This window comes from Schistocerca gregaria, chromosome 1 (genome assembly GCF_023897955.1).
Source record: "Schistocerca gregaria isolate iqSchGreg1 chromosome 1, iqSchGreg1.2, whole genome shotgun sequence".
NCBI lineage: Eukaryota > Metazoa > Arthropoda > Insecta > Orthoptera > Acrididae > Schistocerca > Schistocerca gregaria.
Genome location: NC_064920.1, coordinates 989,017,441 through 989,034,925, shown reverse-complemented (window position 1 = coordinate 989,034,925; position 17,485 = coordinate 989,017,441). Strand labels below are relative to the sequence as shown.

The window sequence follows — 17,485 nt, the reverse complement described above, 5'->3', positions numbered from 1 at the left end:
GCTACATGTGAAGAATGGTCATAAAATTTTCTCTTCACATATTCACCACATAGATTACAGACAGATTATCTGGGAAACACCTTGATCGATACATTCCTCAGTTTGATTACTAAAGAACAGCTTCCCCATCTTCTGTCACTTCAGAGCTGTCCTGGGAACGCCATCATATTATTAGTTGCCTCTTCATGGCAGGAAAGAAGAGATAATAACAGACTGTCAGCAGAAGTCAGTGGACTTAGAATTGACTAAAGTGCATCTTCTTTGTTATTGACTTCAAACAACTTCAAATATTGGAACATACTTGGAACATACTACTGAGCATAAATTCTGATTTTTTTTTTTTTTTTCTGAGGGACAGTTGGCCGCATCCTGGTTCACCTACCAGAGTCATGGATCCACATGGCAAATAGATTCACCTCTTAATTCCACAAAATATGACACTGCAGTTGCCTTCAACCAACTCATCATCATGAATTTCCTGAGCCTTTTTTCCTTTCTATAGCAGAATACAAATCCCTGCTATAGCTTCCATCTTCTAAATAGGGTGGGATTTTCTGTTTTGGTGTCATTCAGTGAAGAAATAACACGGTCTGACTATGTCAACTTTCCCAGTGTATTAACTGATGATATTTTTCTCATGTCTGCAGCTCGATCAAGCAATCATTTGAATGCAGTATTTCTGGGGCCTCTCTGGCTGTCATCTTCAAATGAGGTCACTGAATGCTAATCTTGCCAGAATAGATTTATTACCATGAACAGCAGAGCTTTTATAAATTGCAGAAGGTGAACAGTCACTGCTACCCTCTAGCACTCCAGCAGTGAAAACTGGCAAAAAATGATGAATCAGTATCACGTATAACTGTCAATATATTCTGCCAGCCGAGTTAATGGCCATTGTTTTTTAGTGAAGATATAATTTATCTCTTATCTGTGGAAGACAACATTACAAATAGAAATAAGGGCTACCCTTTAAGTAAGATTTGGAGCCTGATTTTGTCTGACATTAAAAAACAGTGGTCATTGATTCGGCTGGCAGAATATACTGATAGTGATATGTGATAATGATTCATCATTTTTGTCAAGCTTTCACCACTGGGATGCTGTACACACACATTTGCTAGGGTCAGTAGTGATGATTTCTGGCATACATGCTGTTGCCCTTCTGCAGCATACCAAAGGGCAACCATTTATATTATAAATCAGTTATGGCAAGACCTCTTGGTTCATCCCTATGAAATCCCCAAACCACCTTCCCTACCCTCTGGCTCCTACCCTTGTAACCGCCCCCAGTGTAAAACCTGTCCCATGCACATTCACACCACCAACTACTCCAGTCCTGTAACCCGGAAGGTGTACACGATCAAAGGCAGAGCCATGTGTGAAAGCACCCATGTGATTTACCAACTGACCTGCCTACACTGTGACGCTTTCTATGTGGGAATGACGAGCAACAAACTGTCCATTCACATGAATGGACACAGGCAGACAGTGTTTGTTGGTAATGAGGATCACCCTGTGGCTAAACATGCCTTGGTGCACAGCCAGCACATCTTGACACAGCATTACACCGTCCGGGTTATCTGGATACTTCCCACTAACACCAACCAATCCGAACTCCGGAGATGGGAACTTGCCCTTCAATATATCCTCTCTTCTCGTTATCCACCAGGCCTCAATCTTCGCTAATTTCAAGTTGCCGCCACTCATACCTCACCTGTCATTCAACATCATCTTTGCCTCTGCACTTCCGCCTCGACTGACATCTCTGCCCAAACTCTTTGCCTTTAAATATGTCTGCTTGTGTCTGTATATGTATGGATGAATATGTGTGTGTGTGTGTGTGTGTGTGTGTGTGTGTGTGTGTGTGTGTGTGCGAGTATATACCTATCCTTTTTTCCATCCTTTTTTCCCCCTAAGGTAAGTCTTTCCGCTCCTGGGATTGGAATGACTCCTTACCCTCTCCCTTAAAACCCACATCCTTTCATCTTTCCTTCTCCTTCCCTCTTTTCTGACGAAGGAACCGCCGGTTGCGAAAGCTTGAAATTTTGTGTGTGTGTTTGTGTGGTTTTTTTTATTGTGCCTATCTACCGGCACTTTCCCGCTTGGTAAGTCTTGGAATCTTTGTTTTTAATATATTTTTCCCATGTGGAATGTTTCTTTCTATTTTATTAACTAATGGTTAATAAGACTCATATTTGTATAGCATGCCAAAAAAAAGAAAATTGAAGAACCAGATCTTTGAATTATTTACTTTCCATTTACCGAGTTTTCTACTGCATGCCATTTTGAAGGTATGTCTTACATGTCAAATGTGGGACTGGAATGTGTAAATTGTCAGAAAGTCAAGAGGAGTACTACACTGAGGTGACAAAAGCCATGAGAAACCCCCTAATATTGTGTGTGACTTCCATTTGCAGGGCATAGTTTTTGTTACTTTTTTAGTTTCTTCTCATTGTGAGTTTTCACGAATAAATATTTTTTTGTTAACTCATTATACCGGATGGCTATGCAATTATTTGTTGTAGGCAAGTCACCTACATAATTGGTGACCTCCGATTAAGGAACTTAAAATCTTTCGTTAGCTACGTTGAAGATTAACTGCAAAAGCAATGAACGACGACGGCAAACAATACGGTTCGATAACGGAAGAAATGCATAGGCTTCAGAATGAGATAGAAACTTTACAGTGGCATATTTCGAAAGATATGAACTTAAAGCATTACCATTAGTGTTGTTAGGCCTGCGGACAGCTCACAAACCCGATATTGGTGCATCAGTTGCCAAGATGGTTTACGGCGAGCCGCTACGGATTCCTGCAGATTATTTAGTACCAACCTTACTACCTGGATCAGAGGGCCTCACACACTGGGTGCAGCAGCTAAAACGTCACTGCACAAATATACGTTGCCCGCCGCCTTCTCGCCATGGTAACCGTAAGTTGTTTGTACACAAAGACTTGTACAATTGCTATCACGTAATGTTGCAAACAGACTCAGTCAAATCGCCTTTACAACCACCACATACGGGCCCATTTCAGGTGCTAAGTAGAAATAAGCATACCGTGGACATAATGTACAATGGTGTTCTGACAAAGGTATCGATTGAACGTGTCAACCCAGCATTGGTTTTACCCTCTCAGACCTCTGACACCACACCTGTGCATCAACACATGATGGATGCAGAGCATACCAAAACACCGCTCAGTACATTGTCCGAGACAGGTGAATCACCACCACAAACAACAACGTCACCGCCCCCGAGACACCCGACGCACACCAGAGCTGGACGTTGAATAAAATTCAGGTATCAAGGTATCCCTGGGGCTCCGCACTTTAAAGGGGGGGGGGGGGGGCTGTGTGGCAGTGATATTTTTCATGTCTGGTGCAAAGTGAGACCAAAGGTTCGCGAGAGTTTTTTTGTTTTTTTGTTTTTGGTCATGTGTTGTTTTTTATCTTTGTCGTAAGACTATAGGATCTCCTAGTTTTTGTTACTTCTCTGTTGTTTTTTAGTTTCTTCTCATTGTGAGTTTTCACGAATAAATATTTTTTCGTTAACTGATTATACCGGACGGCTATGCAATTATTTGTTGTAGGCAAGTCGCCTACAATTGTGAAAGTGCTTCCAGTACAGGTTTTGTGCTTGAAATGACCTCTTGTTTATGTCCTATAAATGTTCGATGGGACTCATGTCGGGTGATCTGGGTGGCCAAATCATCTGTTCAAACTGTCCAGAAAGTTCTCCAAACAAGTTGTGAAGAGTTGTGGGTTGGTGACATGGTGCATTGTCATCCATAAAAATTCCATCACTTTTTGGGAACATGAAGTCCATGAAAGGCTGCTAGTGGTCTCCACATAGCTGTATGTCAATGACTGATTCAGTTGGACCAAAGATGCCAATCCATTCCATGTAAACACAGCCCACACTGTTATGGAGCCACCACCAGCCTGCACAGTACCTTGTTGACAACTTGGATCCATGGCTTCATGGGGTATGTGCCATACCCAAACCCAACCATCAGCTCTTACCAACTGAGATTGGGACTGATCTGACCATATCATGGTTTTCAAGTCATCTGGGGTTCAACTGATATGGTTATGAGTCCAGGAAATGCACTGCAAGCAGTGCTTTGCTGTCAGCAAAGACACTCGTCTTGGTTGTCTGCTGCCACAGCCAATTAATGCCAAATTTTCAGCACTGTCCTAACGATAAATTTGTCATACATCTCACATTGATTTCTGCAGTTCTTTTATGCAGTATTGCTTGGCCATTAGCACTGCCTACTCAATACAAACGTTGCTGCTCTTGGTCATTAACAGAAGGCCGTCAGCAACCGCATTGTCTGTGGTGAGCCGTGATGTCTGAAATTTGGTATTCTAAGCATGCTTGACACTGTGGATCTAAAAACATTGAAGTCCCTAACAATTTCTGAAATGGAATGTTTCATGCAGCTAGCTCCAACCACTATTCTGTGTTCACAGTTTGTCAGTTTCCATCATGCAGCTATAATCGCGTTTGAAACCTTTCCACATGAATCACCTGAGTACAAATGACAGTTCCACCAAAGCACAACCCTTTTATACCTTGTGAGTACAATACAACTGTCGTCTGTATATGTGCACATTACTGTCTTGTGATTTTGTTACCTCAGTGAGCTTTGTTTATGCTTTTCTGGTGATTATGTGATAAAAGGAAGAAAATAAAAACCAGTGCTGGCACAAAGCTTACTTTTTTCAAACAGCACTAAGGAGGCTGCTAAGCTTCAAATACTCTCCCAAAAAAATTAATCATCATTCACAGTGTCACAACGTTGGAACCTAATCTCAGAAACTCAGTCACAATGTTCATGGAAAAACTTCTTCCATAACCAGGAAACAATCTTACATTTTGTGAGTGAGCACCTTGGTACGAGCATGAATTTGCAATCTTTACTGCATTGGAAGTTAGGTCTTCCACTGAATAACAATAATTAAAATTCCTGGATGGAGCAATATGTAAAATAAGGTACAAGCAAGCACCCATCAGTAGTGGTTTGATGCATGGAGCATGAATCCACTTAACAGAAAATGGCATTCCTGCTAACAAGCAATAGTTCTTCTTCTAGCTGAAGTACATACATACATTCACATTCACTGTGAATCTGTGTACTCCAGCTTGACTTTCCCTATTTCAGCCAATGAATATTAATAAGAAACATGTAAATACCTGAATGGGGATGGAACACTAGTTACTCGATATAGGAGATATTGAGCAGCAGACAGGTGCATAGAAAGACCAAACAGCAACTGAGATAACACACCAAGTTTGCCATCAGGGAAACAGAAAACACACATGCAGGCACACCCTCTCTTTGCACTGTTGCCCAGCAAACTGTAATGAGACTGAGTGTTTTACATTCCACACACATTTTTCTATTGCCATTTTACAGAAAAAGTTGTAACATTAAACACCAGTGAGGACAATGCACATAACAGTAGTGGAATCCTGATTCTAGTAGCAAACTTATATTTTAATTTTACAATTTGTTCAAGGTTGAAATCAGGGTTGAAACAGTTTTGTCACATGCCCTAATTTGTATTTTACATACTTCATATGTCAACATACTCATAATGTAGACAGTTTACAAAGTTTGAAAGTAACACAGTAGAAGTTACCTTTCAACACACATGTCCACTAATGTGCATGTGACTAAACTTCTTGAATGATAGTGCATGCAATTTATGTTTATTTTATGATGTGTTTACATGTTCTTGACATTGCTTGTATGGAGGTGCAAACATGACCATTGATGCACACACATGCTAAACTGAAAAACTGGTCACTGCTGAATTGCAGTTGATGCAAATGTATATGCCAGTATCACTTGTCAATGACTTAAAAGCTAAAACAGAGCTGTAATGGATGTCGCTAAAGTCTGAATTTTGACAAAATGTTTACAACCCTGGTGAAATCTTGTTTCTAACATTTAATAAATTATTTGTGGGTGTGCAAACCAGAATAAAGGAAATGATTGATTTGCAAGCTACTGTGTAAATTTAGTCTACCTTGTTAGACAAAATACAATTTAAAAGTAATAAAAGCTGTTCAAAAAAGTAATTTGTGAACTGAAAATGCAAAAATGTCATTTGTTAACTGACAAGAGAAAATACAGTGTGTGTACTGTTAGTTGGCATTTTTTGTGAGAACCACTGGAAGCAGAGGAATTGGTACAGGTTAGATGACTTTGAATTGATACTAACTCATTCTAGTTGGTGCCATCTTTAGTTAACAAAGATTACTGCAAAGGGGTAGCATTGTAGTACCACCAGTCAGTGATGTGTCTAATGTAGTGTATGATTTCAGTTTCAATTACACAAGACATTTAAGAGATTGTACTCTCCATAATCACTTTCATTTTTATAGCAACACAAACACATAATGTAATAGACAGGTGGGGAGCCTGTACACTCCACACTGCTCTTCTCTCCACAGCAGGCTGTGTTTAGGGTGGGGCTCATTTCGTTTTGCTCCCAGCAGCCCCCACCAAATGTGGCAAGTTTCAGAGGAGGCATTATATATTATCAACGACCATGAAGTCATAACAGAAAGAATATATATACAGGGTGTTTCAAAGTCTTTGCATCAAACACCTATGGGTAATAGATCGCATTAAGTGAAACAACTTTTGTCTAAGACAAACTATTTGCTGACACTTCCTGGCAACACTAGGCATCCTTTAGTATTTGTCAGCCCTGGGAAGATGAAATTTCACCAAACTAGATGGTCTGCTAACCAGAAATGCTGCATACTAACTACTCAGAAAACTCAGTGAGATTTTCAACAACAAAGCCTTAAGAATGAGTGACTCAAAGCAGAGAAAGATATTTTAGAAGCAAAGCACATCCGGGACTTTAATTTTGCTGGGCCTACCCTGTTTTACAGGGAGTAAGTGACTAGATTACAGGTAACATGCAAGGTGCCAACATGTCACTGAGTGCTTATACCCTGATGAACCTTGGGGGCATAACCAATAGAAAATGATGCCTAGCGCTGCTGGGAGGTCTCAAGGTCTCAGCAACATTTTATCTCTAACAAATGTTGTGCCTGATGTCGTGATCTGTAACCTCTAGATGTTTGATCCAAAGACTTTGATGTGTGTATGTGTGTGTGTGTGTGTGTGTGTGTGTGTGTGTGTGTGTGTGTGTGTGAGAGAGAGAGAGAGAGAGAGAGAGAGAGAGAGAGAGAGAGAGAGAGACTTAAGTGAAATTCTACAAACCTCTGAAGGTAACTTCTTTCAGCATGCTGCATTGCTGAAAGCTGCAGATCTGTTCTAATGTAATATGAAGACAACACATTTAAGTGTGATACCTGTAATGAAACCATAAATAAATAAAGATGGAGCAATTATGTCACTAGTTTATTAGGAAATGAAGAACAGGACAAAAAAATTAATTTACATGTTAGTTATGTGTTCTGTATATCATATTAATTATGAATGTTATGATGTGAGATATGTCACCAAATCAGTGACAGAACACATACAATTCTCATCTAAAAGAACGTTACATCCTCCATCATTTACATAAAAAGAACTGAGCATTTGACAGGTCTCATTAACAAAGTGAACACAATCATACATTCCATCATCCTGGGTGCTTTTCTTTGACATTGAGAGGTTCCATAATATGTATGCCCTGTGTGAGCATTCATCAGTGCCTGACACCTACATGGCATGCTCTGCAATATGTTTACGGATGGCACCCTGCAGTATCCATTCCCATTCTTCAATGAGACCCCATGAGAGTTCTTGGAGAGTCTGTGGTGGAACAGGACAACCACAAGTATGTCCCACATAAGCATGATGGGGTTTAGGTCAGGACTCACAGGCAGACATTCCACTGCTTCAGTGTCCAGACTTTGTGAGACATTCCTGCTGTCATCGATCACATAGGCCCTGATATTAGAAGGAATTCAGGGTCACCACCAGGATCTATTCTACATACTACCTTGTAATAATGCAACCATGGGCAAGAATAAGATCAGTGTGGCTGTTTATACTTGAAGCCTCCCCACAAAATCGCAGAATCTTGGAAATCAGTCAATTTCCTGCAGTCACCACACATGAAGATGGCTATTATCTTGTGTCAGAAGGATATCTGGGCTCATCTGTGAATAAGATATTTCACCAGTGACGAAGTGGCCCGTTGTCATGGGAATGGGAGAAATGAAGGTGAGCTGGAATATGCTGTTGGGTCAAATGAGGTACTAAAATGGGACATCTGGGTCATATGGTCTTTTCTTCTAACCTGTACATTACAGTCTGATCAGACACAGTGGCTCCCGAGGCTCTTCTAAGATTGTCTTGTAGTGCTCTGGCAGTATCTGTACATTGCTGCAATGCAGAGATGACCAGATATCAGTCTTCACATGGATTGTAATGTTTTGGCAACCTTGTCCAACTCAGCTTGTATACTCAACTGTCTCCCATAGCATAGTATATCTACAACCTATGGCAGACACATGGAGAGGCATTGGCCTCTGCAGCAACATGACTGAAAGTCCATCCTTGTTCAGACTGCCCTTAAAATTTGCACTGCTTTAACATGTCACATTGCATGTGCTTGGCTGAATACAATGACCAAAAATGACAACTGCCAGCTGTGTACCCAGTACAAAACACTGTAACCCTGGTACTCACTTCCTTTTAAGGGGTCACCTCACACTGTAATGCATAACACACACAACATATAGTGAATGATTTTAATTGTTGTCTACACTGAAAGTGAAGATGTTAAACCACACAATAAATCAACAAATGCTGCCTGTATTAAAATAGATTCAGTATACTGAACATTGATCCAAATGTTCCCTCAATTCTTTTGAACAGCATACTTTAAAAAAAATATTTTTATGGTTATATGCTTTACATTAAGAAACTTTCTTCATTATATAAATGACTAATTAATCCTATTCAAGACCTTCTCTTTCATATAGAAGAATTTGTTAAGATGAAATATGTTTAAACATCATTTGAGAGCCCTTCTACTGCCAGACTTTTATTTCCATGGGTAGATTGTCAAACACTTTTTTAGCTGCATATTTCGCCTCTTTCTGTGTCAAAGTTATACTCACCAGATGGTAAAGCAGATCATTTTTCATTCAAGTGTTATACCTGTGAATATCTCTGTTACTATCAAACTCAGATGAATCAGATAAATAATACGTCCCAAAGACATAGTAAGTCTCCAATTTTATCTACAATAATGAGTACAAGCTGAAGCAATGAATTAAAATGTGTACCAAGGCCAGGATTCAAACCCAGGTCTAACTCTCATTAGGTATATGTCCTAACTACTGTGGCATCCTAGCACTATGGCTACAAAGCTGTACAGATTATCCTGGTACTTCTGCCTCCCTAATAAAAACTCAAATGCACACCTCAGCCCATCTTGATTAACATATCACGTACACCTGAGATACAGGCAGGAATATCCCCATTTCATTCATTGCTAAGGTGCTGTTTCAATGTTGGAGACCCTTCTTGGCAGCACTGACATGAGTTAAGAAGTGTGAACATCAAGATGGCCTAAGGTGTGAACTGAAATCTGTATTAGGGAGGGAGACATACTAGTGTAATCCATGCTGCTGTGTTAGCCGCAGAGTCAAGGTGATGCAGCAGTTAGCGCTTCTGCCAAGTGAGTGGGAGACCTAGTTTGAATCCTGGCCTTAGTACCAATCAGATGGGTTGTTGATAAAAAAATTTGTAGTTGAATAAATGTTTTGTGAGGCTGCTTAAAATGGTACCTGCCAGCTGTACATTCGTGAACTCCACATTTAATCTTAAGCACTTCTGTACAATGAATACTTTTTGCTTAAGGAAGCAGTTACTCCAGAATATGATCTGATAAATATCAACAAACAAAAATATGCAGCATATGTTAAGTTACTGACATCTGTATCCCAAAAGTTGACAACTATTCTTATGACAAAATTGGCTGAATCTAAACATTTTAGCAGGTCTACTATATGATTTTACAGTTAAGTTTTCATCAACATGTGCACCTAAGAACTTTCTATTCTGTTAATTATATCTAGTTAATATACTCGGTTAATTGGAGATTGGGTATTTAGGACAGCGCAAAACTGGATGACCTTGTTTTTTGAAAGTTTAAAGCTGGGCCATTTGTGCAAAATCAGTCGGTAACTTTCACCAGAGCCACATTCACTATTTCCTCTGTTGATACCTCTTTGCTTTGCTTCACACCAATGTGTATATCATCTGCAAATATGATTGTCTCCTGTTGAAATTAACTGGTAGATAATTAACATATAGCAAGAATAGCCAGAGTGACTGCTAAAAGATAGGATATTAAGAAGATGGGACATAAGTAAATTGAAGGAATCAGGGAGTACTAGGCAAAATTTGACTGAAACAGGTGAATGGAATATATTGAATACAAATAAAAAACAAAGATCAACAGGTAGCTTTGAGAGATGAAATAGTGAAGGCAGTAGAGGATTAGCTCTGTGAAAAGAAAGTGCCTAGTAGAAATGCGTGAATAACTTGAGAGATAAGATGGGAGATATGACAGTGGAAGTAGAGTTTTACATCGCACGGAAAGACCTATGATGAGTCAGGAGCCATAGTGTACTCTACATTCTTTCAGAATAATTGAGATCCTTGGGAGAACTAGCCATGACAAAATTTATTCACCTAGTGTCCAAGATATGAGAGGTGAAGTACTGTTGGACTTACAAGAAGAATGTAAAAATACCAGTTCCAGAGAAGACAGGTGCTGAGTAGTGTGACAACCAAACCATCAGTTTAAGAAATCATGATTGCAAAATACTGACACACATTTTTTACAGACAAATGAAAAAACTGGTAGAAGCTGACCTTGTGGAATATCAGTTTGGATTGTGAATATATGCAGGAACATGCAATACTTATCTTACAAGACATGCTGAAGAAAAGCAAACCTATGTTTATAAAATTTGTGGATTTAGAGAAAGCTTTTCACAATGCTGGCTGGACTACACTCTTTGTAATGTTGAATATAAACAGGGATAAAACACAGCTAGTGAAAGGTTATTTAACCCTTGAGCCGTTTGGAGTGGCTGAGCGGTTCTAGGTGCTACAGTCTGGAACCGTGCGACCACTACGCATGCAGGTTCGAGTCCTGCCTCGGGCATGGATGTGTGTGATGTCCTTAGGTTAGTTAGGTCCTTAGGTCAGTTAGGTTTAAGTTCTAGGGGACTGATGACCTCAGAAGTTAAGTCCCATAGTGCTCAGAGCCATCTGAACCATTTACCCCTTGAACAAAATCGAGAGAGCAATCGTAAGTATCAGAGGACATGAAGGGAAGATGTAGTTGAGAAGGAAGTGTGTCAGCCTATCATCATTAGAGAAGGAAAGTTGCTACTCACTACATAGCAGAGATGCTGAGTCACGATAGGCACAACAAAAAGATTCACACAATTACAGCTTTTGGCCATTAAGGCATTTGTCAGCAAGACACACATACACACACACACATCACGCTCCCACAAACACAACTTGCACACACATCTGCAGTGTTGGTCAACTGAAACCACACTGTGAGCAGCAGCACCAGTGCATGATGAGAGCGGTGACTGGGTGGGGGTCAGGAAGAGGCTGTGGTGGGGAGGGGGAAGGATAGTAAGGTGGAGGTGGCAGGCATTGAAGTGCTGCAGTTTAGACAGAGAGCAGGAGAGAAGGTGGGGGGGGGGGGGGAGGAGGGGAGGGAGTAGTGGAAAGGAGAGAAATAAAAAGAAATTAAAAGACTGTGTGTGGTGGTGAAATGACAGCTGTGTAGTGCTGAAATGAGAACAAGAAGGGGGCTGGATAGGTGAGGACAATGACTAATGAAGGTTGAAATCAGGAGGGTTACAGGAATGTAGGATGTACTGCAGGGTAAGTTCCCACCCGTGCATTTCAGAAAAGCTGGTGTTGGTGGGAAGGATCCATATGGCACAGGCTGTGAAGCAGTCATTGAGGTGAGGGGTATCATGTTTGGCAGTGTGTTCAGCAACAGAGTGGTCCACTTGTTCTTTGGCCACAGTTTGTCGGTGGCCATTCATGCTGACAGACAGCTTGTTGGTTGTCATGCCTACATAGAATGCAGCACAGTGGTTACAGCGTAGCATGTAAATCACATGACTGGTTTCACAGGTAGCCCTGCCTTTGATGGGACAGGTGATGTTATTGAAAGGACTGGAGTAGGTGCTGGTAGGAGGATGTATGTGACAGGTCTTGCATCTAGGTCTATTACAGGGGTATGAGCCACGAGGTAAGGGATTGGTAGCAGGGGTTGTGTAAGGATTGTCGAGCATATTGTGTAGGTTCGGTGGACGGTGGAATACGATAGTAGGAGGGGTGGGAAGGATAGTGGGCGGGACATTTCTCATTTCCGGGTATGACGAGAGGTAATCAAAACCCTGGCAGAGAATGTAATTCAGTTGCTCCAGTCCTGGATGGTACTGAGTTACGAGGGGAATGTTCCTCTGTGGCCAGACTGTGGGACTTTTGGAGGTGGTGGGAGACTGGAAAGTTAAGGCAAGGGAGATTTATTTTTGTACAAGGTTGGGAGGATAATTATGGTCAGTGAAGGATTCAGTGAGACCTGTGGTAAATTTTGAGAGGGACTGCTCGTCACTGCAGATGCAACGACATCAGGTGGCTAGGCGGTACAGAAGGGACTTCTTGGTATGGGATGTGTGGCAGCTGTTGAAGTGGAGGTATTGCTGGTGGTTAGTAGGTTTGATATGGATGGAGGTGCTGATGTAGCCATCTCTTAAGTGGAGGTCAATATCTAGGAAGGTGGCTTACTGGTTGAGTAGGACCAGGTGAAGCAAATGGGGGAAAAGTTGTAGAGGTTCTGGAGGAATGTGGATAGGGTGTCAATCCAGATAGCAAAGATGTCATCAATGAATATGAAACAGGTGAGGGGTTTAGGATGCTGTGTTTTTAGGGAGGATTCCTCTAGATGGCCCATGAATAGGTTGGCATACCCCTGCATTTGTTTGTAGGTAATTCCTTCAAAGGGGAAGTAATTGTGGGTGAGGATATAGTTGGTCATGGAGACTAGGAAGGAGGTTGTTCGTTTGGAGTCCATAGGGCATCTGGAAAGGCAGTGTTCAATAGCAGTAGGGCCATGGACATTAGGAATGTCAGTGTACAGGGAGGTGGCATCAATAGTGACGAGCAGAGTGCCGTGTGGTAAAGGGACAGGAACTCTGGAGAGTTGGTGGAGGAAATACTTGGTATCTTTTATATAGGAGGATAGGATGAAAGTGTTGGTCTATGAGAGTAGAGATTCTCTCAGTGCGGGCACAGTAACCGGCCGCAATGGGGTGTCCTGGGTGGTTGGGTTTATGGACTTTTGGAAGCAAGTAGCAGGTGGGAGTGTGGGGAGTTGTAGGGTAAGTAGAGAGATGGACTCTGGGCAGAGTTTCTGGTAGTGCTGCAAAGTGGTTTCAGTCATATCTTACTAATAGAAAACAAAGGGTGTCATTATGTAACACTTCAGCAGTAGGCAATCAGAAATCATCTGACTGGGAAGAAATTACATGTGGTGTTCCCCAAGGTTCCATACAAGGTTCACTACTGTTTCTTGTGTATAGTAATGACCTGTCATCTATTACATTTCCAGGTGCCAAGTTTGTCTTATTTGCAGATGATACAAACATTGCAATAAATAGTAAATCAAATATAAATTTAGAAAGGGCAGCTAATCAAATTTTTACTGACATTTATAAGATGTTCATAGCCAATTCACTGTCACTAAACTTTGAAAAGACCCACTATATGCAGTTCCGAACTTCCAAGAGATTTCCTTCTAGTGTGTGTATAAAATATGATGACATGGAAATACGAGAAGTTGATAGTGTAAAATTCTTGGGATTACAACTTGGTAATAAATTCAGTTGGAAGCAACATACTAATGAACTGCTAAAGTGCCTAAACAAGTCTGCATTTGCAATGCAAATGATGTTAGGCATAGGAGACATAAATATTTAATAAATGGCACATTTTGCTTGTTTTCTCTCCGCTATGTCATATGGTATCACATTCTGGGGTACCTCCACAAAAAGAGAAAAAAATTTTAGAGTACAGAGTCGTATAATAAGAGTAATGAGTAGTGTAAATCCAAGAACATCATGTCGAAACCTATTCAAAGAATTGGGCATATTAACCACAGCTTCTCAGTATATTTATTCCTTAAAGAAGTTTATTGTAAATAATACACATCTTTTCCAACTAACTGCTTAGTACACAGTATCAATACTAGGAATAAGAACAATATACATAAAGATTTAAAACCACTTACTCTTGCCCAGAAAGGAGTCCAGTATTCAGCAATGCATATTTTCAATAAGTTACCAGCAACCATTTAGAGTTTAGTTTCAGACAAGACACAATTTAAACATAATTTAAAAGAATTGTTGGTGACCAACTCCTTCTATTCCATCCACGAGTTTCTCAACAAGTGCAGTAGACCATTTTAATGAAAATTTATTATACTTTAATTTTTGACAATACTTGGTTGTAACAGCCAAGTAACTGCCTACTGTGTGAATGATGAATGTATGGAAAGCAGATGTAAGTACTAAGTCTGTAAATAGTGGAAGTTTAATTTTAAATCTTGTACATAATCTGACTGTTCTTAACTGAGGATCACTGAAATGAATAATTTACTTTGATTTTTGACAATACTTGGTTGTAATAGCCAAGAAACTAGCAAATGTCTGAGTTATGGATTTAATGAAAGCGGATGTAAGTATTAAACCTGTAAATATTAGAAGTTTAAATTTAATTCATGTACATAATTTTACTGTTTATTGACTGAGGCTCATTAAAATTAATGAAACTCAAGTTTTTTCTATTTACATTTTAGTAATGTGTTTATCTGACATGTTCCACACCCAGGAGGATTCCCTCTTATATGGGTCTATAGAATGAATAATTAATCTAATCTAATCTCATCATTGGAGACTTTTAATCATCCAACAATTAATTGGGGCAATTACAGTTTTGTTAGTGGTGGGTGTGATAAGACATTCTGTGAAGCTTTGATAAATGCCTTCTCTAAAAACTACCTAGAACAGATAGTTAGGAATCCCACTCATGATGGAAAAATATTGGATCTAATGGCAACAAACAGACCTGACCCCTTTGGAGATGTCCTCATCGAAACTGGTCTCAGTGACCATGATGCGGTTGTGGCATCATTGATAAAGTTCAAAGGACAATTAAAACAAGAAGAAACATATATATATTCCATAAACTGGATAAAAAAAATTGCTAGTGTCATATCTCAATGAGGAACTTGGAAACTTTCAGCACAGGTCGGGAGCATGTAGAGGAACTCTGGCTCAAGTTTAAAAGAATAGTTGACCATGCACTGTCAGATGTACACACAGTGGAACAGTTCATAATGGGAGGGAACCTTCATGGTGTACAGTTAGTTTAAAGAAACGTCAAAACAAACAGATTACTGCATTGTAGAAGTGAAATGAAGCATAGTGCTATGGATAGAGAAATGATGAATGAAACACATTTGGCTGTCAAGAGAGCAATATGTGATGACTTCAATGACTACCAAAGCAGAATATTCTCAAGTGATCTTTCATGGAGCCTACGGAAATTCTGGTCGTATGTGAAGGCTGTTAGTGACAACAAATTTAGTGTCCAGTCCCTAGCAAATGAGGCAGGAACTGAAATCGAGGGTAGCAAAGGAAAAGCTTAAATGTTTAATTCCATTTCCACATGTTCCTTTACAGTGGAAAATCAAGGATAATTCACCCAATTTAATCACTGTACAACTGAAGAGAAACATTAAATAAGTGTTAGTGTCAGTGGTGTTGAGAAACAGCTGAAATCATTAACACTGTACAAAGCTCCAGGACTCAATGGAATCCCTGTCAGATTCTATAATGAATTAGCAGCTGAGTTACCCCCTCTTCTAACTATAATCTATTATAAATCTCTCGAACAAAAACCCGTGCCCACTTCTTGGAAAAAGGCACAGGTCACACCCATCTTCAAGTTAACAGTAGAAGTGATCCTCAAAACTACCAATCAATATGCTTGAAATCAATTTGTTGTAGGATCTTAAACATATTCTGAGACTTCAAACATAATGAGGTATCTTGAACAAAGCAACCTCCTCCACATCAACCTGCATGGATTTCAAAAACATCAATCATTTGATACCCAACACACACTTTTCTCACATGACATACTGCAAGCTCTGGATCAAGGCAGTCAGGTAAATGCAGTATTTGATGATTTCTGAAAAGCATTAGGCTCAGTAACCCTCCCATGAGATGTGTTCAAAAAATTCTGGAACTTTTGTCCACAAAATATTTCTACGCATACATTTTATTTATTGTGCATTGTATCCTTTGAAATACTCTCGTCCACGATTGTTACACTGCTCCCAATGGCATTTCCACTTCCATAAGCAGCATCTTGCTGTACCAGGCGAAGTGCCAAACACCATCTGCAAATTTCTTTTATCTCATCTATCGTTGCAAATATTTGTCCAGTTAATGAGGTTTCCAAGTTTGCAAATAAAAATAATTCCACAGGGACCATGTATGGAGAGAAAGGAAGATTATTTGTGCAACAGTCATGCACCAGCATGGATGAATGTCTGGGAGCAGTATTATGATGGAACAGCTATCATTTGCCTCACCATATTTCAGGCCATTTCCTCCCTGCATTTTCTTGCAGCCATCGCAACACATTCAATAGTACCATCAATTAACAGTTAGTACCTGCGGCAAGAATTTCATTGATGTTTCTGACACTGGAAGTGTCTGTAGAAGTGCAAGGACATCCTGAATGAGGATCAGTTTTGTTCCGCCATTTTTAAACCATGTGAACCATTCAAAGTACTGAGTACAGCTTAAGCACACATCACCACAGGCTTCCTGCATCAGTTGGTGAGTCTCTGAAAAGGTATTCTTGAATTTCACCCAAAATTTAATGTAGACACATTGTTCCTCTGCCTCTGTCATCTGAAAACTCACAAACTGTGTGACACAATGTTCTAACAACAATGAAACTACCAGCAGTTAAACATTAAACACAGGCATGTGCATAGGGATATCGACCACATTTCCCTCCAGCACAGCACTGGTTAAAAATTACAAACATTCTGGAATTTTTTGACCAGATGTCATTTGCTTATTGTCAGAAATACAATCATATGTGGTATCAAGTGAAATTTGTGACTGGATTGAGAACTTTACATAGGGAGAATGTTATCCTGGATGGAGAGTCATCAGCAGATGTAGAAGTAACTTCAGGTATGCTCCAGGGAAGTGTGTTGGGGCCTTTGCTGTTCATGTTGTACATTAATGTCCTCAAAGACAATATTAATAGTAAAATCGGGCTTTTTGCAGATACATAAATAATAAACAAATGGTTTAAATAATAAATAAATGGTTTATTTGTCCATAATAACAGTCGTGGGCATTG

At 39.9% G+C, this 17,485-nt stretch overlaps 1 protein-coding gene across 1 annotated transcript in view; it reads right to left on the bottom strand.

The window, feature by feature from the left end:
• The window catches only part of LOC126284097 (DNA (cytosine-5)-methyltransferase 3B-like), a 338,027-nt gene that overhangs the window by 250,965 nt on the left and 69,577 nt on the right, over window positions 1–17,485 (bottom strand). The window contains exon 3 of the mRNA XM_049982791.1: window positions 7,253–7,344. Coding sequence (XP_049838748.1) covers window positions 7,253–7,344 — 92 coding nt within the window. The remainder of the gene's footprint in view (window positions 1–7,252; window positions 7,345–17,485) is intronic.